The 27,439-nt window shown below is 46.7% G+C and overlaps 1 protein-coding gene across 5 annotated transcripts; it reads right to left on the bottom strand.

Moving 5' to 3' along the window:
- Positions 1–38: 38 nt before the first annotated feature.
- On the bottom strand, positions 39–27,439 carry Slc43a3 (solute carrier family 43 member 3). 5 transcript variants are annotated; one of them, XM_021152713.3, is made up of 13 exons: positions 27,368–27,439; positions 23,140–23,486; positions 22,659–22,788; positions 19,967–20,013; positions 16,842–16,918; positions 16,381–16,473; positions 12,141–12,280; positions 10,510–10,607; positions 8,769–8,957; positions 8,407–8,526; positions 3,086–3,272; positions 2,248–2,362; positions 39–851 (listed from the first exon to the last, which is right to left on the bottom strand). In XM_021152713.3, the coding sequence occupies exons 2-13, from the start codon at positions 23,321–23,323 to the stop codon at positions 753–755; spliced, it is 1,479 nt and encodes a 492-aa protein (XP_021008372.1). In that variant the 5' UTR covers positions 23,324–23,486; positions 27,368–27,439; the 3' UTR covers positions 39–752. The 5 variants fall into 5 exon arrangements, with proteins under 5 accessions (XP_021008372.1, XP_021008382.1, XP_021008368.1 ...); XM_021152723.3 differs by lacking the exon at positions 27,368–27,439 and adding an exon at positions 24,387–24,464; XM_021152709.3 differs by lacking the exon at positions 27,368–27,439 and adding an exon at positions 24,186–24,346.

Genomic DNA, 27,439 nt, shown 5'->3' on the forward strand with positions numbered 1-27,439 from the left:
CTCATACAAACGCAAAGAGGCAGAAGCAGTAGTTGTCTTAAACATAGAGGCTTTATTACTGTATAAAAGTATTCCCTAGAAAAATTATTTATTTGTTTAATGTGTATGGATGTTTTGTCTGCATATATGTCTGTGCACAAGCATGCAGTATCCATGGAGGGACTGCAGTCACAGTTTGTGAGCCACTATGTGGGTGCTAAAAATCAAACCCAGGTCCTCTGGACGAGCAGCCAGTGCTCTTAAGAGTTAAGCCATCTCTCAAACCCCAAGCTAATTATATATAAAAGCTGCCCTAAGTCAATGAATAGCCCTTTTCCTGAAGAGGAGACATTGCTCACAGGCAGGATACAAAGTGCTGTTCAAAACCTTTCTGGCTAGCCAGTCAGTTGGATCCCAAGTCCTTTGGGGTAGCCTGACTCTGTGACATATCTCCCTGTCCCTTGCAATGAGCTCTGCTGTGGCCCTGTGCGGGGAGTAACTAAAAATTCATCCAAATCTTTGCTTTGGGTTGGTGTGAAGGCTGCTTGGCCACTGAAATTCTCGTCTTGGAAATCAAAGTCCTGGGTGGCATCTGAATGCCTTGGTTTTTGTTTCTGGTTTTGGTTTTTGTTTGTTTCTTGTTGTGGTGGTGGTGGTTTAAGAGAAACTAGGACTGCCTGTTACAGTTCTCCTGGGTAGGCAGTCTTTGTAGATACTGGATCATCAAAGTCCAGTAATGAGCAGGAAAGGCATCGTCAAGGCTAGAGGGTGGACTAGGCATCCACAGACGATTTTGTCTTCTCAGCACGGCACTCACGGTAAACCAGGAAGGGATGGACCAATGTCAGAAAAATGGCAAGCCCCATCGATACCTGGGGAAACAGGAAAGAGGGGCCACTCCAGCAACGCTGAGTTATTCCCATCACCAACAGAAGGACCAAAGTCCTACTTGGTCTATGGTCTATTTTCTACCTAGACATTAAGGTGACCTGAAGGACTTTAGGTCTGTTTTCATATTTTTTTTTCTTTCTTTCTTAAGACAGGCTCAGGCTGACCTTGAAAGTCTAATCCATCTCCCAAGTACAGGAATTATAGGATGTACCACCATGCATGACTTAAGTCAGTGCTCACGATTGAACTCAGGGTCTTGTGCATGCTAAGCAAGCCCTCTACCAATAAGCCGCATGCCAGCCTCTTTTAAACCCATTTCAAGGATGAGGAAGCAATGGCCTAGAGGGCACTAGTGAGCTTTCCCTGGTCCTGTGAGATGCTGGAGAGGCATCAGTTAGACTACATCTAGATGCTGAGTTAGGGCTCTTGATGCTGTCAGCATAGTCTTGTTTCTTCTAGTGACAGACTTATATACTTACTCTACGCTTTGAGCTTTAAAAAATTTACTACATTTGTGTGTGTGTGTGTGTGTATGTATATCTGTGTTTGTGTATCTGTGTATATGTATCTATGTGTGTATGTGTATATGTACACATGTGTGTACGTGTGTGTGTGTGTGTGTTCAAGTGCCATGGAGCACATGCGGAGGTCAGAGGACAACTTGTAACAGTTGAGTCTTTCCTTCCACCATGGGTCCTAGGATCCTAGCAAGCGTCCTTACCCACTGAGCCATCTCTCCACCCTGATGGTCTCTTCTTAATGAGGCAAGCAGGTTCATCAGTGACCAGAACACTGACTCCCGAGTGCAGAGACCTCTATGCCTTCACTGACCATGAGTATGAGTATCTGAGTTTATAAGTCATTTAATCTCTTTGGTCTGCAATTTCCCCAAAGCTTGGAGAGCCTTGACTACCTCCTAGGGTTGGGCCCTTAGCATCTACTGATCAAAGTTCCTGTCCTCAGACAAATGTTGTATATGCCATAGTCTCAGCTAGAAGTCAGGGTTAGCCTGCAGGTAGAAAACCCTTTGGCTTTGAAATTCTGAGAGGATTTTGCATCCTATTCTAGAGTAATACATATTTGTCCATACTCACAAACTCTTCTCTTCAGGCTTTCTGAGAAGTGGTAGCATGTCAATCCTACAACCTTAGGAAGCCCCAGCTTGAGCCAGGTCTCTGCCTGTGACCCTAGTTTGAGAAGTGAAACCCTAAATAGTTCCTTTTTGCACTACTGAAGCCTATAACACATCCAGGCCTCCTGAGCCAGCTTAGAGCGCCCCCTGCTGGGGCCCTGTGCAATAGGTCCAGCCTGGGTAACCTTTCTAGTCAAGGGGCCTACACACAGGCTGGCCAGAAATGGACCCTGCGTGGTACTCACATACACCGCGTTGCTCTCAGGGGAGACTTTGAAGAGGGGGAACTGTAGCAGAGACACAATAGCTGACAAGGCCATCACCAGCCCAAAGAGCTTTCCAAAATGCTCTGAGGGAAATCTAGGGAGAGAAAGATAGAGGTTGCAGTGAATTTTACAGATTCCCCCCCACAGCCCCCACAACTTCTCCCACTCCAAGCAGGGGCCTGATACTTGAGAACATTTGTCAGCCAACTCCCCTGTCCTAGACCTGCCCTTCACCCATCCATGCAAGCCCTTTCTTCTCCCACTCTTCTCAGTTCTAACCCCAAGACACAGAGCAAATACTAACTGAGCCCTACGGGAACAGAAGGGACCCAGGCCCAGGCTAAGCCTACGAAGGTCTTAGGGAAAAGACAGATGCTGGCGTTATCAAAAGAAGCAAGAATGGAGTGCCAAGGACACAAAGATGGGAAAATACCTTTCTGCCTCTTCTCTGGGAGAGGTAAAACAGAGGTGGGTAGTGAAGGGAAATAAGAGTTCACGGAGTAGACAGAGATTCTTCCTGGACACGGAGGCTCTGCTGTGTGAATGCTCCTTCCTTCCCACCTGTATCCATACCCAGCCACGGCCCCTTCTACACACACCCTCACCTCCATGTGAATGTTCATCCTTCCCACCTGTATCCATACCCAGGCACGTCCCCTTCTACACACACCCTCACCTCCATGTTAATGCTCCCTCCTTCCCACCTGTATCCATATTCAGCCACGGCCCCTTCTAAATGCACCCTCACCTCCAGGACCACCTCACCCCACAATTTCTTCATGGCCAGCCAACTCTCCTTCTCTTTAAGCTCACTTACGCCAGCGTGAGGAAGGCAGCATTGCATCCATACAGGAAGGAGCGGCTGACCACTTGCAGGATGAAGGTGGCGTACTGTAGCTGCATGACAGGAATGGAGGCACACAGGGCAAAGCCCAGGGACAGCAGAGACGTCAGAGCCAGTGAAGGCACCATGGAGCAGAGAGCCACAGCCTCAGACGAGGAACCTGGTTCAAAAGGAAATAGGGGTGCCTGTAATTGTACCCAAAGGAGAGCAGGAAACGCCAAGAAAGACCAGAATGAACCAAAGAAAGCCAGATCATATCTCAACACCAACTCCTCAGAGTTAATAACTCTCCTCCTACATGTCAGTCAAATGTGTCTGATCGTCTCAGTTCCACAGGGCTTCCTAACTCGCTCAGAGATACAGTGGCCTCTGAACAGGCTCCATGCCCACCGATGCCCCCTGCAACCCAGAACCAGGGACCACACCCACCGATGCCCCTGCAACCCAGAACCAGGGATGATGATGGTGATAATAATGATTGTTTATACAGAACTGGTAATAGCAAGGGACTAAAGCAACCCAAACTGTCGCCAACAGAGGCACATGGCACCAAGTACAAGCCAGCCACATAAGAGAGAGCTGGGCAGCAGTTATCGGGGTGAGGAGGGTCTCAGAATAAAGAGAGGGTCATAGAAAAGACAACTGCACAACTGTGTGAATGAAGCTCTGCGTTTGATCTAAGCAAGGGGCACACATATATGTTTACATAGGTGATCGCTGTATTTTAAAGACCATAAGGAAAGGAGGAAAGAAAGGAAAGCAACTAGCAGGAGGAACTGTACGTCCCCCTGTTTTGGTTTTGAAGAAATGTAACTGCTTAACTTGTGAGTGTTTTCAACAAAATTCAAAGAGGAAACAAGCAAGCGAAGCGATCCCAAAATATCAGGAACAAACAAACAAAAACACGAGAGCAATGAACATAACTGTGTCCAGTTGGACTCATGTGCATGTGGGCAGCATGTGCACATATATGTGAGTATGCACGTGAGGTCAGTGAAATATAAGAAAGGAGATGGTGGGAGTGCAGAAATAACCCCTATGCGAGAGGGTGACATGTTGGCAGGAAGGGAGACTATCTGGGGAGGATGAAGACCAAGGGTGGCAGTGGGCGCAGGGGGGCAGCAGGAGAGAGAGATGAATAAGAATGGTACATATTGAACATACACAATGCCATTGTATATGTATACAATGCCATTGTCATACATATTGAAAATAAGAAATGTCATAATGAAGCCCACCTCCCGCCATGAGAACTTTAAAAATTAATTTAAAAAAAGGATCAGCATACAAAGAGAGAGAGGACACCTGTCTTAGTCAGGGTCTCTATTCCTGCACAAACATCATGACCAAGAAGCAAGTTGGGGAGGAAAGGGTTTATTCAGCTTACAGTTCCATACTGCTGTTCATCACCAAGGAAGTCGGGACTGGAATGCAAGCAGGTCAGAAAGCAGGAGCTGATGCAGAAGCCATGGAGGGATGTTTCTTACTGGCTTGCGTCCCCTGGCTTGCTCAGCCTGCTCCCTTATAGAACCCAAGACTACCAGCCCAGAGATGGTCCCACCCACAAGGGGCCTTTCCCCCTTGATCACTAACTGAGAAAATGCCTTACAGTTGGATCTCATGGAGGCATTTCCTCAACTGAAGCTCCTTTCTCTGTGATAACTCCAGCCTGTGTCAAGTTGACACAAAACCAGCGAGTGCAACACATAACCTGAAGATTCTAAATATTGTTTTCCACTAGAGAGCCAATACTGGTTGGAGAAATGGCCAATTTCAAGTGTGGCCCAGGAGACATGTCCAGTTAAACCCAAACCTCTCACAGCACTAGACAGTAAGGGCACTGACTAAAGTTGAGCCATGCCTAAGGGTCCCATATTCTAGACTGGTAAAGTTTCTAGTGGCCAAAGATGGGTCGATGCAAGCCTGAAGAAGAATGGTGAGGGCCCGTGAGATGGCTCAGCAGGTAAAGGTGCCTGTCACCAGCCTAGCAACCCATGTTTCATTGCTGGGATCCACACAGTAGGAGAAAACTGAGCCCCATAAGTTATCCTCTGAACTTTGCTGGCACATCCCAACATGGACCCACTCACCCACACAGTATCATATGCCTTATATGCCTTTAACCTCAGCACTGAGCAAACAGAACTCACACATCTTTATGAGTTCAAAGCCAGCCTGGTCATAGTGAGTTCTAGGTCAGCTAGGGATACAGAGTGAGAGCCAGTCTAAACACACACACACACAAATAGTGAAGACCAGATTGCAGTTGAGAGGAAGAACATTTGCAGAGTACATGAGAGCCCTGAGCCCCATCTCCAGCCTCCAGCACTGAAGAGGAAGGCAGAGCAGGATGGGAGCATGTCAGATATACTGTACAGCTTAAATGTGTTTTCAAACAAAGCAATCTTCCTTCAAAAAGGAGGGGAGGGGAGGGGAGGGGAGGGGAGGGGAGGGGAGGGGAGGGGAGGGGAGGGGAGGGGAGGGGAGGGGAGGGGAGGGGAGGGGAGGGGAGGGGAGGATCAAGTAAGATCCTCATGGTATACACATATGAAATTCTCAAAAGCTAAGTGTTTTTTCTTTTTAAATAAAACCCATTGAAGTTTTAAAATTTCAGACACAAAATGAGACCATAGAGCTTCAGTATGTATACAGCTGGACTCTAAAGACAGCAATCCCACTTGTCTCTGGTGGGATGTGAGGTCAGTGTGTCATTCTGAAACTGGTTAAGCAGAGGAGGAAGGCAAGCATTTACCTCAGTGTAAAGAAACAGGGTGAGAAGCTGTGGCTTCTGGAGGAATTGTAGCTGCTAAAAGCCAGAGGAAAGATAGAAATAGCACCCTAATCAAATCATGGCTCTCAAATTGATCACAGTGGTTGCAAAATCATTAGCTGCTTGGGCTGATGGGAAACTTTATAATGGACAGATCAGACCAAGTTCTGAAGCAACTGATCTATCTCAGTGTCATAACAGTGAAGACCAGAAATAGCAGGGACCTGTGAAGGAACCAGAGAGGCCACAACTCCATTTCTACTTACTCTTGCCAAAACAAAAAAACAGAGTTTCCTCCAAGCTTTGAATCTGCCTATTTACAGAAAATGCCCAATCAAAAGAACCCATTCATGAAATACCCAAAAGATGCCAAGTCCAAATGTGGGAAATCTGACAGGAAAAATATCCCACTTTCTTCAACAAATAGACAAGAGGAGGGGTGCTGACGTAAATTGTGAAAGAAAGGAATTTGGGCTGGAGATACAATTCATTGGCAAAGTATTTGCTTGGCACGCATGAGACTCAGGTATCTATTCCCAGTACCAAAAAAAGAAGAGGGAGAAAAAGTCTGTTAGCTGGGTATGGTAGTAAGGCTGTAATCCCAGCACTTGGGAAGTGACTGCAGAAAGATCAGAAGTTCAAGGCCATCCTAAACTACATAGTAAATTCAAGGCCAACCTTGGATACATAGTAACTCCAAGTCTAGCCTAAGCTAGAGGAGACCCAAAAATGAAGTTATGAAGGACACGTCAATTGAAGTTTGTCCTTTCAACTTTGAGAAGGTTGTCTTTGTCTGGAGCCACTGAACAGCTCAGTCAGGAAACGACGTACTGAAGTCAGCCGGGAGAGGTGAAAGGCAGCTAGTTGCTTATTAGAAAATATTAAGAATTAATGGAGAAGCCGGGCGTGGTGGCGCACGCCTTTAATCCCAGCACTCGGGAGGCAGAGGCAGGCGGATTTCTGAGTTTGAGGCCAGCCTGGTCTACAAAGTGAGTTCCAGGACAGCCAGGGCTATACAGAAAAACCCTGTCTCGAAAAAACCAAAAAAAAAAAAAAAAAAAAGAATTAATGGAGATTTTCATGGTGGTGATATTGATTGAATGGAGACTGTTTTTATTAAGGAGAGCCTATGAAGTACTTGCAAGTAATCCTGCGGCGGGGCTAGGGTGCAGAGAGCTGGGAGGAGGACGGAGACAAAGCAAACAGTCACCAGTGCTCCCTCCCTTTCTCCCTTCTCTCTCAGCCCACACAGGGGTGAAGCATCCCAGCATCCTTCTGCTCCGCTGATCACACCCAAGGAGCACATTCTAACTCTGAGGTAGAGTGAGTAGCCTGAAGCCTTCTTTTTTTTTTGGGGGGGGGGGGGAGGGGGGTTGAGACAGGGTTTCTCTGTGTAGCCCTGGCTGTCCTGGAACTCACTCTGTAGACCAGGCTGGCCTCAAACTCAGAAATCCGCCTGCCTCTGCCTCGAACCACCAAAGCCCAGCTAGCCTGAAGCCTTCTTATGCACTCTCCTGGTTTCTCCTGCAACTCTCTCAAGCCCTGCCCTCTGATTAGCTTGACTCACTCACAGAAAGGATGGAGATTCCTGAATGCCTATCTCTGTCAGATCTGTCACGCTATTGTGGTCTTTAGCCACCATCAGTCTTTTCCCCCTTCCCCTCCCTTCTTTGTCTTTTCTATCCTGGTTCTGAAGAAGCCTTCCCTGATAACAACCCTGCCTCTCCCAGAGCAGGCACCTCGCCCTTCTTGGTACCCATAGTCTGCTGCCCGTTCATGCTGCATGCTCGCAGAGACTCCATGACTCACAGAGGAGCTGCATGCGGAAAAACCCATCGGAAGCCAAAAATATCAGCAAGCTGAAAATGCATTTAACATACCTAGCCTATAGGGCATCACGGCTCAACATACACTAGCTCAAATATGTTTAGAACATTTCACATCAGCTGGGCAAACCCACCCAACAGTAAGCCCACTGTCCAATAAAGTGTTGGCTATCTCGTGTGATTTGTGGACAATGGAAATAGGAAAACAGCATGACCGTGTGGGAGTAACTCTGCCTGGTCATGGACTCCAGCACTCCAGCAGTAACAGGCCATGTATACTTGATGGATTGATACTACCTCTAGATTAGGACAGCTGAAGAAGACAAGATTTACCTGCCTCATCCATTGGGTTTTTGTTTGTTTGTTTGTTTTTTGTTTTTGCTTGTTTTCTTGGGTTTTTTTTTTTTTTTGGTTTTTTTTTTTTGGTTTTTCGAGACAGGGTTTCTCTGCATAGCCCTGGCTGTCCTGGAACTCACTTTGTAGACCAGGTTGGCCTCAAACTCAGAAATCCGCCTGCCTCTGCCTCCGAAATGCTGGGATAAAGCCTCATGAGACTGGTACAGTGGCTGGCACAAAATGTATGACCAAGGGTTGAATGGATGGATGAACCAGTCAGGGAGAAAGGATAGAGGCAAAGACAAGGCAACTGTGGAAGTCTATGAAGATCTCTCCTCCTGGCTCCCTGATCCCAGGCTTACCTGTCCTTTTGGCTGCCTTCTGATACTTCTGTTTAAGGCGGTCCATGAGTAAGCCATTCCAGGGGGCACACAGCACGCCAAAGAACTGGGTGATGGCAAAGGCATTTGTGTAGGCACTGACTTGTGAAGGCACAAAAAATAGGGGTTAGGTGAGAAGAAATTTTCAGGCTACTTCACAATATAAGACTCTCCCATCTCACCCTTCTCTCCAGCCCTCCTCCTCAGACCCCGACCCCTACCCCCACCCCCTGAAACCACTCTGGAATACATAGCTTTGCTGGCACAGCATCTGTTCCTGAGACTCTCAGGGCTCTAGGTTTCTACTTGAGACCTCCCGAAAGACTCCTCTGAAGCCCACATACCTTTCACTTTGTCCCCACCGGACAACTTAGTGAGTAGAGAGTTGAGAGTACCAATGAAGAGGTAATGCCACAACTGTATGATAGACAGCCACACCACGTGCAAGATGAATCGGCGAGAGAGCGCGCAGTGTCGAAAAGAGTGTGGCTCCTGCTGCTGTTGCTGCTGCTGCTGCTCTGGTCCAGAATTCTCTGATAGGGAAGAGAGGAACTTGGCATAAATGACAGGGAAAGAAGAAGGGTAGGATAGGCCAGAGTGGCCCTTAACAAGACAGTCTCAGGCCTAAGTTCTCAGTGCACCCTTGTCTTCTAGGAGCCAACTAAAACTCCCCCAGCCCTCCACCATGCTCGTCATCTTGTCCTTCCACCTTGGATGGCTCCCATCCTGTTCCTTGGTGTCTAGAAATCTGATCTCTCTCACAGCCTGCTCAATGACACTTCTTGCTGTAGTACTTTCCTGATGGTTCTCAGCCAAGATGACGTAATGAAAACCAAGGAGAATGTTGGGACAGAGAGAGGGTGAAGGTGGACAGCTGTTGTCGTGGTCTACTCTGCATCTCCTACCTTTCCTTTGGTCCCAGAATCCTTCATTTCCTTAGGACTCCCTTGTTCTCTCTGGTCCAATTGGAACCATGAATTAAATATTCTGTTCCTCACCCAGTTGACCAATTAACTCATTCTCCCTAAGTAGGCAGAACTGGCTTAAGACTTTAGTGTACAGAAATGCTCAGAGGCAGCCTGGTTCCACACCTCTGTAGCCTGGCAGGTTCACTATCCTCTTGATTATGTGAGCCTTCCACAGTCCTCTTACTCTTTGTATTGTTTGAGACAGGGTCTTATGTAGCCCAGAACTCACGATGTAGCTAAGGTTGACATTGAACTCCTGATCCTCCTTTCCATTATGCCTAGATGTATACAGTGCTGGGATTGAACCCAAGGCTTTGCATATGCTAGGCAAGGGCTCTACTGACTGAGCTATAACCCTGGCCCCTATTCTTTTTTTTTTTTTAACAAATTTTATTGTGTGTATTTAAAGCACACAACATGCTGTCATCGGGTACATATAGATAGTAAAATGGTTACCATAGCAAAGCAAATTAACATATCCATCACCTCACATTGTTGCCCATTTTTTTGTGTGTGTGCCAAGAACAGCTAAAATCTGCTCATATAGAAAAAAATATATCTCAAATACAATGTAATTCTATTAACTGCCCTGCTCTGGAAACTGCTTTCTCCTGCCCAGCTGCTACTTCTGCCCTGTGACCTGCCTCCCTCCAACCCCTCCCTCCTCCTCCTATTTTTACTTCTACTGTAGCTAACAATGGTTTATAATATTCATAAGCAAAGATTCAGAGCAGACAGAGGAGGGAAAGGAGGAAGTGATGGGGATGGTACGGATGGAAAGAGATCAGAGACACAGATGCCAACCTTGGTGCCCTAGAATCCCGGGAGAGAGCAAGACCAGAGGGTAGGGATCAGGGCAATGGAAGATAGACTTCAGTGTGAGGAGAGCTGAGGTATGGGGTGGATAAGTAAGAAACAGGCACTGAAAATACACAAAGACCCTGCCCTTTCTGGGTGCTCTCTAAAAGTGAGGGGATTGAAAACTGCTTATGGGCTCTTCCTTGCCCAGCCTGGCCTCATTCTGAACCCCTGAGATGACTTCCTGGGGTTGAAAGCAGATGAAAAGCTACCAAGGCATGGATGGGGTTGCCGTGGATGTGGGTGAAGCAGAACTCACCTTCCTTTGGTGGCAGACATTCCTTTGACTGCAGCTCCTTGGTTTCATGTTCAGCTGCTTTATTCTCTTTCTTTCTAGCACCAAACCTGGAGCACAAGCTGTGGAAACAGAATCTCCAACACTCAGCCCGAGGACTGTGAGCCTGACCAGAACAAGCCCAGAAAAGAGGACAGAGAGAGGATCCTCATCTTCACACGAAATCACTTCTGAACAACCTTGATGGCCAAGTGGCAACCTAGGCCAACTGAATCAGAATGTCTATTGACGCCGGGCGTGGTGGCGCACGCCTTTAATCCCAGCACTCGGGAGGCAGAGGCAGGCGGATTTCTGAGTTCGAGGCCAGCCTGGTCTACAAAGTGAGTTCCAGGACAGCCAGGACTATACAGAGAAACCCTGTCTCGAAAAAACAAAAAAAAAAAAAAAACAAAAAACCCAGAATGTCTATTGACTAATAGCCAGGTTTCCATGTTCCCATTTTATTTTTTATTGTAATGATCTAAGAGATTCTGAAAGATAGACAAGTTTGGGGTATCCTAGAAGTATGGAAGAAGAGAATGGGTCTTGTTACAAGTCTCGGCTCTAAATCTTTCTCATGTGGCTCCAGCTTTACCACTCAGAGCCTCATTTTCACAGATGAAAACCAAAGGCATGGCTATAAGCACACAGCTATCAGTATATAGCTATCAGTATACAGCTATCAGTATATAACTATCAGTATACAACTATCAGTATATGGCCACCAGCACACAGCTATCAGTACACGGCCATCAGTGCACGGCCATCAGTACATGGCTATCAGTAGGAAATGAGACTGTGAGCATGAACTCAAAGAGCATATGGGGTACAACAAATAGCAATCGAACAGCAAATGAAGATGGCCCCTTGGCTCCCTCTAACTGACAGCTGGTGTGATCCCACTATGGCATCCCACCTCCTCTGCCTCCATCTTTGGCAATGGGACGCTACCCATTTCTCATCATTATCTAGCCTAGACATGTGAACTGCTCCAGCCAAGATAATGTAGCCTACAAGTTACACATCAATTCCAAGTCGAAGCCTCAAAAAACTGTGCGTATCACTGCCCCCTCTCTGAACCCCAGAACCACTATGTGCACACACCTAAGCAAGAATCCTGGCACATTAGCCTGTGACACAGACATTCCTATTACTCCAAATCCAGCCAACTCCCTGCTAACACATCAGATGATTGGAGGCATAAATGATAAGCTCATCCAAGTCTGGCTCAGATGTAAGAAATAAATTCTTAGGAGCTGGAGACATGGCTCAGCCGTTAAGAGGACTGTCTGCTCCTTCAGAGGATTCAGGCTTGGTTCCCAGTACCCACATAGCAGCTTACACCCATCTGTAACTCTAGTTCTAGGCGACCTGACACCCTTTATGACCTCCATGGACACCAGTGGTACACACGGTACACATGCATTTACACAGGCAAAACACTCATATACACAAAATAGAAATAACCTTATCTTTAAAAAAAAGAAAGAAAAATTAAATGCTTGGCATGCTCGTTATGCAGGAGTAGCTAATGAATACACTCTTCTCCTACAGCAGGCTTACTCTTTCCTTTTTCCTACCTCAGATCAGATGGGATAGTGGTCAATCATGCTTACCCATAGCTGTAGTTGGGAGGCAGTGGGTAGGGGATATGTCCCTTGGGCATCAGAAGGAAAGTACGCACAAGGTGCCAGACACTGCAGACAGACATGAAGATGAAGGAAGACCTGAGGCTGATGCCCTGCTCATAAAGCAGCTGTGGAGAAAGAAAAGAGTAACACATCAGGATAACACCAATACTCCCAGGAGCACTACAGACCATAGTCAAAAGTGCAGAGAGAAACAGATGAATGAATGAGCAAAGTGTGGTATAGCCACTTGATGGACTATACCACAGCCTTCACAAAAGGAAGAATATCATGGCACACACCCCAGTACAGATGAACCTTAAGAACAAGTCATATTAAACTGAGAACCCCACTCCTGCTCCAGCCCCTCCCTTCTGCCTTCAAAGAGAAGGAGGTGCATCAGGTAAGCTTTACCTGGGAAGGGAAGGGGACCTGGAAAACAGCTCTTGCACCACCAGCAAAGGGTCTGGAGACCCTCAGGGACTCAGACTTTCTTATCAAGGTGCTCATGGGACTAAATGAGGCTCATGAGCCCATAAGTGGCCTAACAAAAGCCCAGAGAGAACCCCAGGTTGGACAGTTTGGGGTCCACCATTTTTCCTTCCCGTTGCTAGTTGTTATGTTCCAGCTGGTTGCCACACAATCAAAGCGTGGCTACTACCATGTCGACTATTATGCCTTCCTTCCCACTGCGGTCTTCAAAGAGGAAGATCAGAGAGAGGTAGGGAAGAAGGCTTTTGTTGTTGCAACTGGGTTTGGGTAGGCCAAGCAAGCTTCAAGCTCACTGCTATAATATGTATGTGTACTGGCTGGTTTTGTGTGTCAACTTGACACAGCTGGAGTTATCACAGAGAAAGGAGCTTCAGTTGAGGAAATGCCTCCATGAGATCCAACTGTAAGGCATTTTCTCAATTAGTGATCAAGGGGGAAAGGCCCCTTGTGGGTGGGACCATCCCTGGGCTGGTAGTCTTGGGTTCTATAAGAGAGTAGGCTGAGCAAGCCAGGGGAGGCAAGCCAGTAAAGAACATCCCTCCATGGCCTCTGCATCAGCTCCTGCTCCCTGACCTGTTTGAGTTCCAGTCCTGACTTCCTTTGGTGATGAACAGCAGCATGGAAGTGTAAGCCGAATAAACCCTTTCCTCCCCAACTTGCTTCTTGGTCATGATGTTTGTGCAGGAATAGAAACCCTGACTAAGACAAATTGGTACCAGCAGAGTGGGGTATTCCTGTGACAACCTGACCATGTTTTGGGGAGGACTGTGGAAGGACTTTGGAACCTTGGGCTTGAAGATCTATTCATCGTTAAGAGCTCTGTCAGATGTTGTGTAGGAGCTTGGAAGATAATGTTGAGAACAGTGCAGAAGATGGAGGTCTGGTTTGTGAAATTTCAGAGGGAAAATTAAAGACTCTTTTCAGGGCCATTGCTGTTTTGATTGTGAAGATTTTGTAGTTCTGGTTAGCTGGGGCTGAAGAATCAGCTGTGATTAACAAGATACCAGAACTACTAAAGCAAAAACTTTGCATTACTGGGACTATTGATGCTGGTTAGCTGGAGCTAAGAAATTAGCGGTGATTAAGAAGAGACCAGCATCGTTGAGGTGACATCTTCTGGGAAGTGTTTTCTGAAAGCACAAAGAGGCTGTGTTCCAGAGATAGGCAAGGTTGTACTCCTTCTGCAGCGGGACTTGGTAATGTGTAAGAGTCACCCAGGTGGTACTGGTTTTGAAGGCATGAAGGGGTCATGCAGAGCAGCTGAGGCTCGGCACTGTGAGAAGCCATGGAAGGCCATTGGTGAAGGTGCAGCCCCAGTTGTAATTGAAGGCCCAGGACTGAAGGGGTCATGCAGTGTTTTGGAGATGCCAGTACCACGAGATGACCACCAAGAGCAGCAGCAGCAGTGAAGTACAGGCATCTGGAGCCCAGAGGACGACGTGTGTGCTACAAAGGGCATGGCTGGAGAAGTGACCCAAGCCCTTGGAGGAGCCCAGAAGATCGTGAGTTGGATCCCAGACGTTGGACGGTTGGAGATTGATTTTTGCTTTGATTGTGACTGTGCCCTGATATTTTCCCTCTTGAAGGAAGAAACTGTTTTAGTGGAGCCCACAGTTAAGAGACTTTTAATTGTAAAAAGACTTTGGATTTTAAAAGAGATGGATATTTTAAAGAGATTGAAATTTTAAGAATATGTAAAGACTGTGGGACTTTTAAAGTTATTTAAATCTTGGGGATGAATAAGAATGTAAGGGTTGAGGCTTACTAGTGATGTGTTTGTGTGTCAAGTTGACAAGGGGTCAATTGTACTGGCTGGTTTTGTGTGTCAACTTGACACAGCTGGAGTTATCACAGAGAAAGGAGCTTCAGTTGAGGAAATGCCTCCATGAGATCCAACTGTAAGGCATTTTCTCAATTAGTGATCAAGGGGGAAAGGCCCCTTGTGGGTGGGACCATCCCTGGGCTGGTAGTCTTGGGTTCTATAAGAGAGTAGGCTGAGCAAGCCAGGGGAGGCAAGCCAGTAAAGAACATCCCTCCATGGCCTCTGCATCAGCTCCTGCTCCCTGACCTGTTTGAGTTCCAGTCCTGACTTCCTTTGGTGATGAACAGCAGCATGGAAGTGTAAGCCGAATAAACCCTTTCCTCCCCAACTTGCTTCTTGGTCATGGTGTTTGTGCAGGAATAGAAACCCTGACTAAGACAGTATGTTATACATATTATAATGTAATATAATACATTGGCTTACTGTATAATATAAGATGACTTTGACTGGCTGATCCTACTGCCCTCATCTCCCAGGTGCTAGGATTAAAGGTATGATACCAAGCTTGATTATGCAGCGCTGGGGCTTGAACCCAACCAAAGCTTTGTACTTTCGAGGCAGACATTCTAACTAACAGCTGAGCTAGCCTCCAAACTAAAGGTTTTTCTTCTACTCTGCTTTCGCAAACCCTCCTTCAGGGAGGAAATGTCCCCCGAAGTTCTACACTATACACCCACTTTATCTCCTTGCAAGGACAAAGCATGCCTGCCTCTACCTGTCAGTGGTAGTAGAGACAGAGTTTACCATTGTTAGCTTAGACCAACCAGAAATCATACCAAGGGTTAGGCAAGACACTAGCCAAATAAAACTGTTAGCAATGACTTAAACACTAAAATCATTAACAAAGCCAGGCATGGTGATTCCTGCCTATAACCACAGCACTAGAGAGTCTAAGGCAAACGGATTGAGAGTTTAAGGCTAGCCTGGGCTACAAGATTCAGTCCGGCCTGTCCTACACAGTCAGATGCTGTCTCAAAAGAAAAATTAATTGAATCTAGGTGTCGTGACACACATCTATAATCCCAGCACTTGGAAGGCTAAGGATGAATGATCATGAGTTTAAGAACAAACTGGACTCCATGGTGAGTCTTGGGCCAGCTTAAGAAGTCTTTTCTTAAATGGTAATAACAATTAATTAATTTAATAAAAAACAAAACCATTAGCAGACTGGTTGTTAATGGGCTTCTAATATGCTTGCCAACAGTTTGTTCTCCTGACACTTACACCAGCCCTAGAGAGATAGAAAGGCCCCGGTGTAGTCTCTAAGGCCTTCACTACCCTTTCCTACCCACTTTTCCAAGGTGGAAGCACACATCAGCAAGTGTTACTTTTTACAGAGTTCCCAGTTTCTGTCCATCCCTGACCCAAGTATATCATGATTATATCTTCCCTCTTCACTGAGCAAAGATTACATATAGGTTTAGTGTAAAGAAGGGGTTTAGCGGTCCCAAGCTCATCTCTAGAGACAAACAGGCCTAAGTGCAGGTTCAAATGCCATAGTTGCCACTGCAGAACCTCTGACAGGGATCATGATCTCCATAATACTCAAGTGTGTCACCTGAGGAGGAACGTGCCTACCTCCAGGGCTGGCAGAAGTCATGCAGGGCTCACAGGACAAGCAACTGGAATTAATAAAGACTCAAGTGTTCAATAAATGTTAAGTTAGTATTGTGTGTGTGAAAGTGTCTGGAGGCCAGAGGACAGTCATGAGAATCATTCATCAGGAGACAGAGTCTCACAGTGGCCTTGAGATTTGCCTGTTTGTAACACTCCAACAGTGGGATTACAAGTGCACACCAGGACACTCAGCCTTTTCACAAGGATTCTGGGAATCTAACTCAGGTAGTCATGCTCACACAGTAGGCACTTTACGGACTGGGTTATCCCCTCAGTCCCAGCTTTTGGTATTCCTACCTTAATGACGAGGAACACTGCTGAGGAGGAGTCAAATGCTCCATTGTAGAGGGTGATGATGGTTGAACGGTGTTTCCCAAAGAGGTTCCCAATCTGGAGAAGACAAGACAAACTTAGCTGACTTATTCACGAAATAACTCTTTACCTTCCTCAGTACCCAGGCCTGATTAATATCTCCACCCTCAGCCGGGCGTGGTGGTGCACGCCTTTAGTCCCAGCACTCGGGAGGCAGAGGCAGGCGGATTTCTGAGTTCGGGGCCAGCCTGGTCTACAAAGTGAGTGCCAGGACAGCCAGGGCTACACAGAGAAACCCTGTCTCGAAAAAGCCAAAAAAAAAAAATATCTCCACCCTCTCGCACCCCAAATCCTTCCACTCTAGTTTGGGTCAACCCCTCTGGAAACAAATGATGTCTGCACCTCCCTCAGCTGCCTGGGATCAAGGAAGGGGACACAGCTCACACCTGTAGGTTGGTGATAAGGAACAGGATTCCTCCCACTGCGAGCATGGGCATGGCTAGGAAGAGCAGCATGGCAGTGTCTAGAACCATAAAAGTCACAGGAGTGAGTGAGTAGTAATTTCATTGGAACCCAAAACCCAAGAAGCTGTACTTTCTCCCCTCTCCTCCAGAAGGCTCTGGCTCCCATCAGCTTCCAACTTCCAACAACACAGTAGCACTGGAAGCTCACTTCACCAGCTTGCTGGTGTCCTTTGAGGGCCTTAGGGAGTGGTCAAGAGACTCTCCAGTCACGCCTTCTCATGTATCCTGAAAGCCCCTTCTCCTTCCCAGAGGTGGCTATGGGTCTGCAGTAGACCATAATAAGTGCCTGCTCCACCACTGTGGGAGAAGGACTCTGGAGTCAGCACCCAAGTCCAGTCTCAAAGTCACTGCTTCACCATGAGCATGAGCTATCTTCCGAATTCGCCTTGCTCTCCTCACACTATGAACAGAAATGAGAGACTCTGTCCTGCTTCACTGAAGCACTGTGACAACTGAGAGAGAAATGCCTGGGATCCTTCCCTTTGGTTGTGAAAATCTGAGCCCTGCCCTGTGGTGTGGTGCTTGGCATAAGAAATGCTGCATGAGTAGGGATATTCCTGGTTCTAAACAAAACAACAAAATCAAGCAAGCAAGCGAAACTGACATGCAAGCAACAGGCCTCCTAAGTGTCACATAATCTCTAAATGACTCCAAATCACTGAAAAATTAGTCTTAAAAGGGAGCAATTTGGGGCTGGCGAGATGGCTCAGCAAGTAACAACACTGACTGCTCTTCCGAAGGCCCTGAGTTCAAATCCCAGCAACCACATGGTGGCTCACAACCATCCGTAATGAGACCGGACACCCTCTCCTGATGTGTCTGAAGACAGCTACAGTGTACTTATGTATAAAAATAAATAAATCTTTGGGCTGGAGCGAGCAGGGACTGAGCAAGAGCTGACCGGAGCAAGCTGGGCCGACTGGAGTGAACGGGTTGACCAGAGCGAGCAGAGGTCCTAAAAATTCAATTCCCAACAACCACATGAAGGCTCACAACCATCTGTACAGCTACAGTGTACTCATATACATAAAATAAATAAATAAATCTTTTTTTTGTATTAGGTCTGTTCTAGCATCCTCTATTTTTCCCACATTTTGTGTGTTTGTGTATGTTATATGTGTGTGTATGAGTTATGTATGTGTGCATGTGTGGTATATATGTGTGTGTGTGTATGTGTGTGGTAATTTATGTGTATTATGTGTATGTGTGTGTGGTAATGTGTGTGTGTGTGTGTGTGTGTGTGCACTGCTGTATGTGTGAAGGCCAAAGGACAACTTGTAGGTTGGGTCTCTCCTTCTACCACGTGGGTTCTGGGACTCAAACTCAGGTCATCAGACTTGGTGGCAAGTATCATTACCCACTAAGATATCTTGGCAACCTCTTCACCTCCTCTTAAGTAACTACTGTTCAATGCCTAGAGAAGCTCTGGAAAGAGATGATTTTAGAGATGAGTCATGCTATTTGCCATTCACTTTCTGTTGTTTACAAATGTACATCTCTCCTAATGAGCTAAAGATTGGAGATCAGTTTCACAGTAAAATCATCCTAGCATCAATACTTTCCCCAAAACAAAAGTCATGTTTTAAGGAGGAAGAAAGACTTTTGCTCGGCTAGTGTGGCGATGTGAATAGGAATGGCCTTCGTAGGCCCATATATTTGAATGCTTGGTCTTTAGGGAGTGGAGTACTTGACAGGGACTAGGAGGTGTGACCTTGTTGGAGGAAGTGTGTCACTTAGATGTGGGCTTTGGAATTTCAGAAGCCTAAGCCAGGCCCATGTCTCTCTCTCTCTCTCTCTCTCTCTCTCTCTCTCTCTCTCTCTCTCTCTCTCTCTCTCTCCTTCCTACTGACTGCAGATCCAGTTGGAGAACTCTCAGCTACCTCTCCGGCACTATGTCTCCCAGTGGACCAAACACTCTTCCCACCATGCTGACAACAGACTAATCCTCTGAAACAGTAAGCCAGCCCCAATCAAATGCTTTCTTTTATAAGAGTTGCCTTGGTCATGTGTCTCAATGCAACATTGACTAAGACAGCCGGGGTGTTGGCTAAATCAGTAAAGAATGTTCCTGCAAGCATGAGGCTCTGTGGCCAGCACTATAGCCTAACCAGCACAAAGCAAGTGAGCTAGACACAAAGCAAGAGATGCTGCTTCAAAACCACACGACACCTGAGGGGGCTAAGGTTAGACTTCTGGCTTCTACTTAGATGTAAGCAAGTAAGCCACACCCTCTATACACACACTCAAGTGAGAGCACATGTCAACACATATGCATAAATAAATAATAATATAAATAAGTAACAGGGGATTCTTGCTCAAAACTCACAAATGTAAGTACACACATAAGTAATGATATAAATTAATAAATTAATTAAATAATAAATAAATAGGCTTAGCTTATTGCTCAATTCTTACAAATGTGACTTCATGAGATTTGTTTAGACCAAAACACCAAGCCCCTGGTTTGGCTGAACACAAGCAGAAACTCCCTCATGACATCAACTGGTTCTGTTACAGCTGTTACACAACAGGTCTCACTATTTTTCATTTCTCAACCCTCAAAATGAAGCCACCTAATCTGCCCCTGGGGAAGAATGTTTCGAGTTATCTCTTGGCCAATCTAACCTCCTGCTTCTAGGTCCACTTCCCACATACTTATCCAAGGCCTTAGGAGCCATTAAACTAGTCCCTGCTCACCCTCATCTTATCTCGATTTTTCTCCCCCCACACAACAAAGGAAAGGAAACCAGGCAAACCTAGAATGCACAGACTTTTATACGAATCACTGGGAGCAATTTTTTGCATGTACCAGGGTTGTTGATTTTGATTCTGCTAAGTGAAGATGATTTTCAAAATCATCACACATGTTACCCAAAAACCCCACAGGAGAACATTTTAATACTGTATAGCTATAATTCTCTCTTTAGTAGGATAAATTTTCCACAGACAATGTGGGTCTATGAAAATATCATGGGCCCTTTGCCTTCTGTACCTGGCCCATCCATCCACACCCCAGTTGTCCCTCCCTCCCAGCTGTCCGTCCTTACTTGCAGAGGTGAAGGCAATGATGAACGTGGCGCAGGTGTAGAAAAATCTGAAATACAGAAGCATCCAGTTAAAAGAAACATGAGGACCAAGCAGGAGTCGGCTCAGCTGACATCCAACACTAGCTAGAACTTGACAGCACTGTCAGCCAGGGAACTCCAGGGGAACAGCCACTTCTGAGAGGTCAGCATCAGAGAAGGCCCGATAGACTGAGAGGTAATCCTGACCCCATAGCTAGTAAGTGTGATAGATCTCAGCAGTAACTCAATGAGAGCCTAGAATCACCTGGGCAATGGAATGATTACATTAACTGATACTGGAGAGACCTAACTGGACCGGAGTGGAACTATGTGGATGGCAGAGGATCCTGAACTGTATAAAACAGGGAAACGGAACTCAGCTCCCCCATCCTCTGTGTGACTTCAGATGGAATGTGAAGAGCTCCCTCAAGCTCCTGCTGCTGGGGTGTCCTACTGTGATGGACCAGAGCCTGGAGCCATGAGAAGGCCTCCCTCCTCGAGTCACTTTTGTTGCTGTATTTTATCCCAGTAACAAGAAAGTAACTAGTCCAGAGTCCAGTTTCTAAGGCTAAACTGGGAAATCTTGGATAATGAGCGCAACTGATAATGTAAAAGACTCAGGACTACAGTAGGCAAGGCACAGGGCCTTGTCCTGAGGCCAACCCCTTGGGAAAGGGGGCTGGTGCCTGGCCTGCAAATCAAAACCTTAAATTCTAATTTCATCTCCACATGTGACTTTGGACAAGGTGCTGCCTTCCTCTGGGTCTCAGTAGCCTTTTCTGGAAAAGGAAAGGATTAGTCAACATGCAAACAAGAATAGTTATGAAGTCGAACTAAGAGAATCATAAACTTAGTTTAAAAAAAAAAGTTATTGAGATATGTGTGTGTGTGTGTGTGTGTGTGGTGTGTGTAACTGGACTGCATGGTTGTTGAAGAGTTCAGGTGACAACTCAGTGTCACAATGTCAGAAGGGTTGGACTCGCCTGGATCAGAATGATCTAGATTCCAAATTCAAAGTCATGGCATTCACAGCTCGGGGTGTGGCTTCGAAGTTGTGGTGGTTGGAATGACTATGCCCCCAACAGGCTCATACATTTCTATACTTGGTTTCCAGTTGGTGGAGAGGACTATGAGGCATGGCCTTGTTTGAGGAGGTGTATACTGGTGGCTGGCTGTGATGCCACCCCCAGTGTACTCCCAGCTTCCTGGTTGTAGACCAGATGGGAGTTCTTACTGCTGTTCCGACAGCCTTAAGGCCAAGCCTTCCCTACACTGTCATAGACTCGGGAACCATAAGCTCAATTTAATGTTTCCTTTTCTAAGTTGCTTTGGTTTTATATATATATATATATTTATCACAGCAACAGAAAAGTCACCAACACAGAAGTAGACACTTGCCTGGCTTTCATGAATTCCTGGGTTCAATCCCCAGCAGCAAAAAAAAAAAAAAAAAAAAAAAACAAGAAAAAGTTCAAGTGATTCTAGGATAAATGCCAAAATTCTTGTTCTTGGGCCTCCTTAGTGGTGGAAGACTTTGTAAAGATAGATAACAAATAGAAAGCAGAAGTTCAGGGGCTGGTGAGATGGCTCAGCAGATAAGAGCACTGACTGCTCTTCCAGAGATCCTGAGTTCAAATCCCAGCAACCACATGGTGGCTCACAACCATCTGTAATGAGATCTGACGACCTCTTCTGGTGTGTCTGAAGACAACTACATTGTACTTACATATAATAAATAAATAAATCTGAAGAAGAAGAAGAAGAAGAAGAAGAAGAAGAAGAAGAAGAAGAAGAAGAAGAAGAAGAAGAAGAAGAAGAAGAAAGCAGAAGTTAATCCCAGCACTCAGGAAGCAGAGGCAGGCGGATTTCTGAGTTCTGGTCTAAAAGTGAGTTCCAGGACAGCCAGGGCTATACAGAGAAACCCTGTCTCAAAAAACAAAAAACAAAAACAAAAAAAAAAAAGAAAAAAAAGAAGAAAAAAAGCAGAAGTTCAAAAGACATGTGGCAGAGAAGAAACTACAGGAAACAAAATTCGAGCTTATGTCTGACTTACTCTCCCCAAAGCTTAAGTGTAAGGGCTTTGCTTTACCCTCTACTTTCCTTTTCTCTTTCTTTGCCTCACCACATATCTGCTCCTGCTGTGGGCTGTATTGGGACTTAGCAGACCTGCTTATCAATGAACCTAGCCATGGACACTACTGTAATCAGGAGGCCTCAGGACCCTGTAAAAGAGCACGAGGTCTCTGACTCATTTGCAGGGGAAACTCCCAGTGTAAGAGCCTCCTGTCTAATTAGAGGGAACCTGAAATTTCACCACTGGGTGGGACAACTCAGAAATTGATAAGCGGGAGAGAATGAAGGCAAAGCCTGAGCCACCTAGATGTGAGGCCCTGCCAGAAATGAGACTGGGGATTCAAGGAACAAGAAAAGCAGATGATATCGACTATACATTTTGTTAATTTTGAAAGCCTGGCCTCTCAGGAAGTTGAGCGTATAACAGGATAGGATATTACCAACTACAGGGGAAGGTGCAAAGGGAAAGGAAGCCAGCAGTAGGAAGAGGGTGGTGCTAAGGACAGTGATCCTGCTGCTGGGGCAGGGTTTCCCTCCAAGCCTCACCACTATCTGGTCTCCCACACACCACTCCCTCTCCCTTGCTTCTGCCCAGGCTTACATGGCTATCAGGCGGGCCACAGTAGTCTTGAAGCGGTCAAAGATGTAGCCAGTGGGAAAGGTCATGAAGTTATTCATGAAGGATGCCAGGGTAAAGATGAGTGAGAACTTCTCATCCTGCGCTTTTAAATCTGGGAGAGAAAAGCTCTTAGGAACCCTGATTATGTGAGACAGAATCTGAAGCACCCCAACCTTCCTGCCAGGTCAGTGCCCAGACCAGACTCCCCTCTACCTTGAACAACTTTGCTGATCAGAAAGCTACCAAGTTGCATTAAAATATATTGGTCTCTAAAAGTCCCTCTTTAAAATCAGGTGCTTCCTTCCTCCCTTGATAGCCTCCACATAAGAGGTGAGAGGGGGCTGACAGTCCCTCCCTCATAGAAAGGCTGGCAGGGTGGGTAAAGCACAGAGACCTCCCTATTCTTTTCCAACTCCCAGGAACCAAGCACAGCTTCCTATGAAAAAGCCATCTTTGTCCTTACCAGAGGGCCCTGTGACGTTGCTCCGGAGCAAGCAGTCCTGTTCACAGGGCTCCGAAAAGTAGTTTTCTGCTTTAAACACAAACAACAGTGAAGTCCAGCCAAAGAGGACACCAGCGAAACCGATGCATTCCAAGAGTCCAGTCAACAAGGTGGCCAAGTAAAGGGGCAAGCCCTGGCTTGCCATGGTCTGAGGTGAAGTGAGTCCACAAATCCTGTCCTGAGCTTCAGAGAGGACCACTGGTAGTGATGTGTGGGAAATTCCTTTGGCAAGCTCTCGACTTCAATGAGCCCTCCTGTTCCAGCTGTCTCTGGGTTGAGCAAGAAACGCCATGGAAGAACCATGGAGCCTGGAAAAATAAGGCAGAAGTAAGTAGCCTGGTACAGGAAGCTGGGGAAAAAGACAGCCGAGGGAAAGGGGTCCTCAGGAGAAAGGCCGTGAGGATTTGGAAAATAAAACCTTTCATACATGACCAGCGAATGAGGTTGAGCCATAGAATGTTATCTTGAGTTCATTCCCAAACATGGAAAAACAAAAACAACACCCACGCACCCCCCAACCCCCCCCCCCGCCAAAATACCGTTCATACATCCTTTCATTCACAGAACCCGCGAAACTACCCATGGGTAAGAAGATAAGGCAGGTCTCAACGGCAACACATGCCACACAGGAAAAAAAAAAAAAAAAAAAAAAAAGATATCCTGCCTAATGTTTGGGGACATCACAAGCAGAGGTAGGAGCTCCCCTCCCCCCCCAGAACCCCTGACTTGAAAGTCTGAATACAGTCCACCAGAGGAGCAGCCAGCCTGAGCCATTCGAAGGCCTGACAAATAAATGTTCGGTCTACAGCTGGAACTCTTCAGTGCGGCATAGTAAAACAAAAACTTCCGAAGGTTTTGTGAACTTGCCCCAAGGTCTCACGGCTACTTGGTCATTATGAAAAATATCCCAACAAGAGCCTTGTCTCGGACCACAATTCCCATTCCCCACCCCACCCCACCCCCACCACCCACCCACCCTCCCGCTGCCTCTACCGACAGTCACTAACTTCCACCAGGCAAGAGGTCGCGCTCCAGCCGGCAGCCACTTTCTCCCTGATCTCTGTCGCCGCAGCCTCGCCACCACCAGGCCACCGCCTTCCACTCCCCTCCGCCCAGAGCCGCCCTGTCAAGCTCTGCCCGGCTCGGCTCTGCTCAGCCAGACCCAGCCCAGCTCGGCCAGACCCAGCCCGGTATCCTTCCAGTCCTACCCGCGTTGGGCCGGTTTCCCGCTCTCATGGCCCCTCCTAGTCCTCTGCCTCAAGCTGCCCGTCTCCTGCTGGTCCCCTCCAGTAAGAGCTTGGGACCCTCCCCGGCCTCCACCACTTCCTTCTTAAAAAAAAAAAAAAAAAAAAAGCCGGGCGTGGTGGTGCACACCTTAAATCCCAGCACTTTAATCCCACCCAGGAGGCAGAGGCAGGCGGATTTCTGAGTTCAAGGCCAGCTTGGTCTACAAAAGTGAGTTCCAGGACAGCCAAGGCTATACAGAGAAACCCTGTGTCGAAAAACCAAACAAACAAACAAAAACTGTCAATTGGTTGGGTGCAAATATCTGCATCTGACTCTTTCAGCTGCTTGTTGGGTCTTTCAGAGGGCAGTCATGATAGATCCCTTTTTGTGAGCTCTCCATAGTTTCAGTAATAGTGTCAGGCCTTGGGGCCTCCCATTAGGCTGGATCCCAGTTTGGGCCTGTTGCTGGTCCTTCTTTTCCTCAGACTCCTCTCCATTTCCATCCCTACCGTTCTTTCAGAAGGAACAATTATGGGTCAGAGTTTTGACTGTAGGATGGCAACCCCATCCCTCACTTGATGCCATGTCTTTCTGGGGTAGGCAGGCTCTACAAGTTCCCTCTACCCAATGTAGGGCATTTCATCTAAGGTAGAGTTTCTCACCGCCCAGGTCTCTGGTACTTTCTGGAGGGTCCTCCCAACCTCCTAGCTCCTGAGGTTGCCTGTTTCCCTTCTTTCTGCTGCCCTCAGTGATTTCAGTCCTTTTCTCCGACCCAATACTAGATCATGTTCCCCTCTCTGAGCCCCCCCATCCCTTTTCCCTCCCATGCTCCCCCCCCCCCCCCGCCACACACACACCTTGTGGTTGGTTTCTTCTCCCTCCCTAGTGGGACTGAGGCTTCCTCTCTTGTTGACATTTTTGAGTTCTGTCCCACTTATTAGTGAGTCCATACCATGCACGTCCTTTTGAGCCTGAGTCACCTCACTCAGGATGATATTTTCTAGTTCCATCCATTTGCCTGCAAAACTCAGGATGCCCTCGTTCTTAATAGCTGAGTAGTATTCCATTGTGTAAATGAACCAGAATTTCTGTACCCACTCTTCTGTTATGGGACATCTGGGTTGTTTCCAGCCACTGACCCCTGTGGTTGAATTAGGGGAAAGCTGGAAGAAGCTGAGGAGGAGGGTGACCCAGTAAGAGAGCAGCAGTCTCAATTAACCTGGACTCAAACACTGGACCACCAACCAAGCAGCATACACCAGCTGATATAAGACCCCCAATACGAACAAAACACCCAGGGAAGGAGTTACAGAGACAAAGTTCGTAGCTGTGATGAAAGGATGGATCATTTAGAGACTGCCGTATCCAGGGATCCATCCCATAATCAGCTTCTAAACGCTGACACCATTGCATACACTAGCAAGATTTTGCTGAAAGGACCCAAATATAGCTGTCTCTTGTGAGACGATGCCGGGGCCTAGCAAACACAGGAGTGGATGTTCACAGTCAGCTATTGAATGTATCACAGGGCTCCCAATGGAGAAGCTAGAGAAAGTACCCAAGGAGCTAAAGGGATCTGCAACCCTATTGTTGGAACAACATGATGTACTAACCAGAACCCCGGAGCTCTTGTCTCTAGCTGCATATGTATCGAAAGATGGCCTAGTCGGCCATCAATGGAAAGAGAGGCCCACTGGACTTGCAAACTTTACATGCCCCAATATAGGGGAATGCCAGGGCCAAAAGAATGGGAATGGGTGGGTAGGGAAGTGGGGGGTGCTATGGGGGACTTTTGGGATAGTATTGGAAATGTAATTGAGGAAAATATGTAATAAAAATATTAAAAATCAAAAAAAATTAAAAAAATAAAAATATATAAACTGTAAAAAAAAAAAAATAAGACCCCCAATACATATACAGCAGAGGACTGCCAGGTCTGGGTTTAGTCAGAGAGGATGCACCTAATCCTCAAAGACTGGAGGCCCCGGGGAGTTTAAAGGGATGGGGGTGGGGGTAGGAACTTCCTCCTGGAGGCAGGGGTGCAGGGAGAAGGTATGGAATGTGGAACAGTCGGAGGGTGGATAAAATCTGGAGTTTAAAATTAATTAAATTAATTAATTAATTAAAAACAACTCTTTTTTCCTATCCCAACAGTTGTCTAGGATTCAGAAAGGGTCTTTTTTGCTCTCTTTTGACTGACTTTAAGCTTTAGGTAATCCTGCCTCGGCTGCCCTAACTAAACTTGTTTTAACACAATTCCAGGCGCTGGGCCAGACATAGGGATCAAAAGCAACTGCATGTGGATGCCATTGTGTTTCCAACGCATTACCTTGCCCCCTCCGGTGGGCACCATACAAACTGTTTCCCACTTGCTCATCACTTGCCCCCCCACCCCAAGTTTATCCCCAGAGCTGCCAAGAAAACCCCACCATAAAAATCATGAAGCTGAAATCAGGACAGAGGTGCTTATCAGAAACCATCACTGGAGGGGGCCTTGCCTTTCACCTCTAAGGATCCTTTTCATTGTTCCCCCTACCCCTGCTGAAACCCCCAGCCCAGTCTCCAAGAGAGGCTTCCTGCCAGACTGCATTGATTAACTATTCATTCATCATCCCATTTTTTATTAATCAAAGACATTTATAATTGCCCATCGGAGCTTGTGATCAGCATGAGATAGCTGGCCTAACCAGCTGTGTTGCTCTCCAGCCCAGAGCAAATGAGCCAATGTCTTCCTTGCCTGAACCACAGTTCTCCTTGGAGAGAGAGCTTCTTTTTTGCATTAGATGCCCAACTTCCTGGCTCAGCCCTCTTTCTACAGGGAGATGGTGGGAAGGCAAGCACCAGGAAGTGAGGTCCTGATCACCACCCAAACAAAGTATCAAAAAAGACTATTCAACTGACTTACTACAGAGGGGGAGACCACAGACCCACTAGCTGCCCCACTAAAATGGGTTCAAAGCACCTTAGATACAGGAGCTGTCCTCAAAGTGAAGTCCACCTGGAGCGGATTCAGCAGGCTAGGTGAGATTTCCAA

The sequence above is a fragment of the Mus caroli genome, unplaced genomic scaffold (assembly GCF_978045245.1).
Source record: "Mus caroli unplaced genomic scaffold, Mus_caroli_1 scaffold_2, whole genome shotgun sequence".
NCBI lineage: Eukaryota > Metazoa > Chordata > Mammalia > Rodentia > Muridae > Mus > Mus caroli.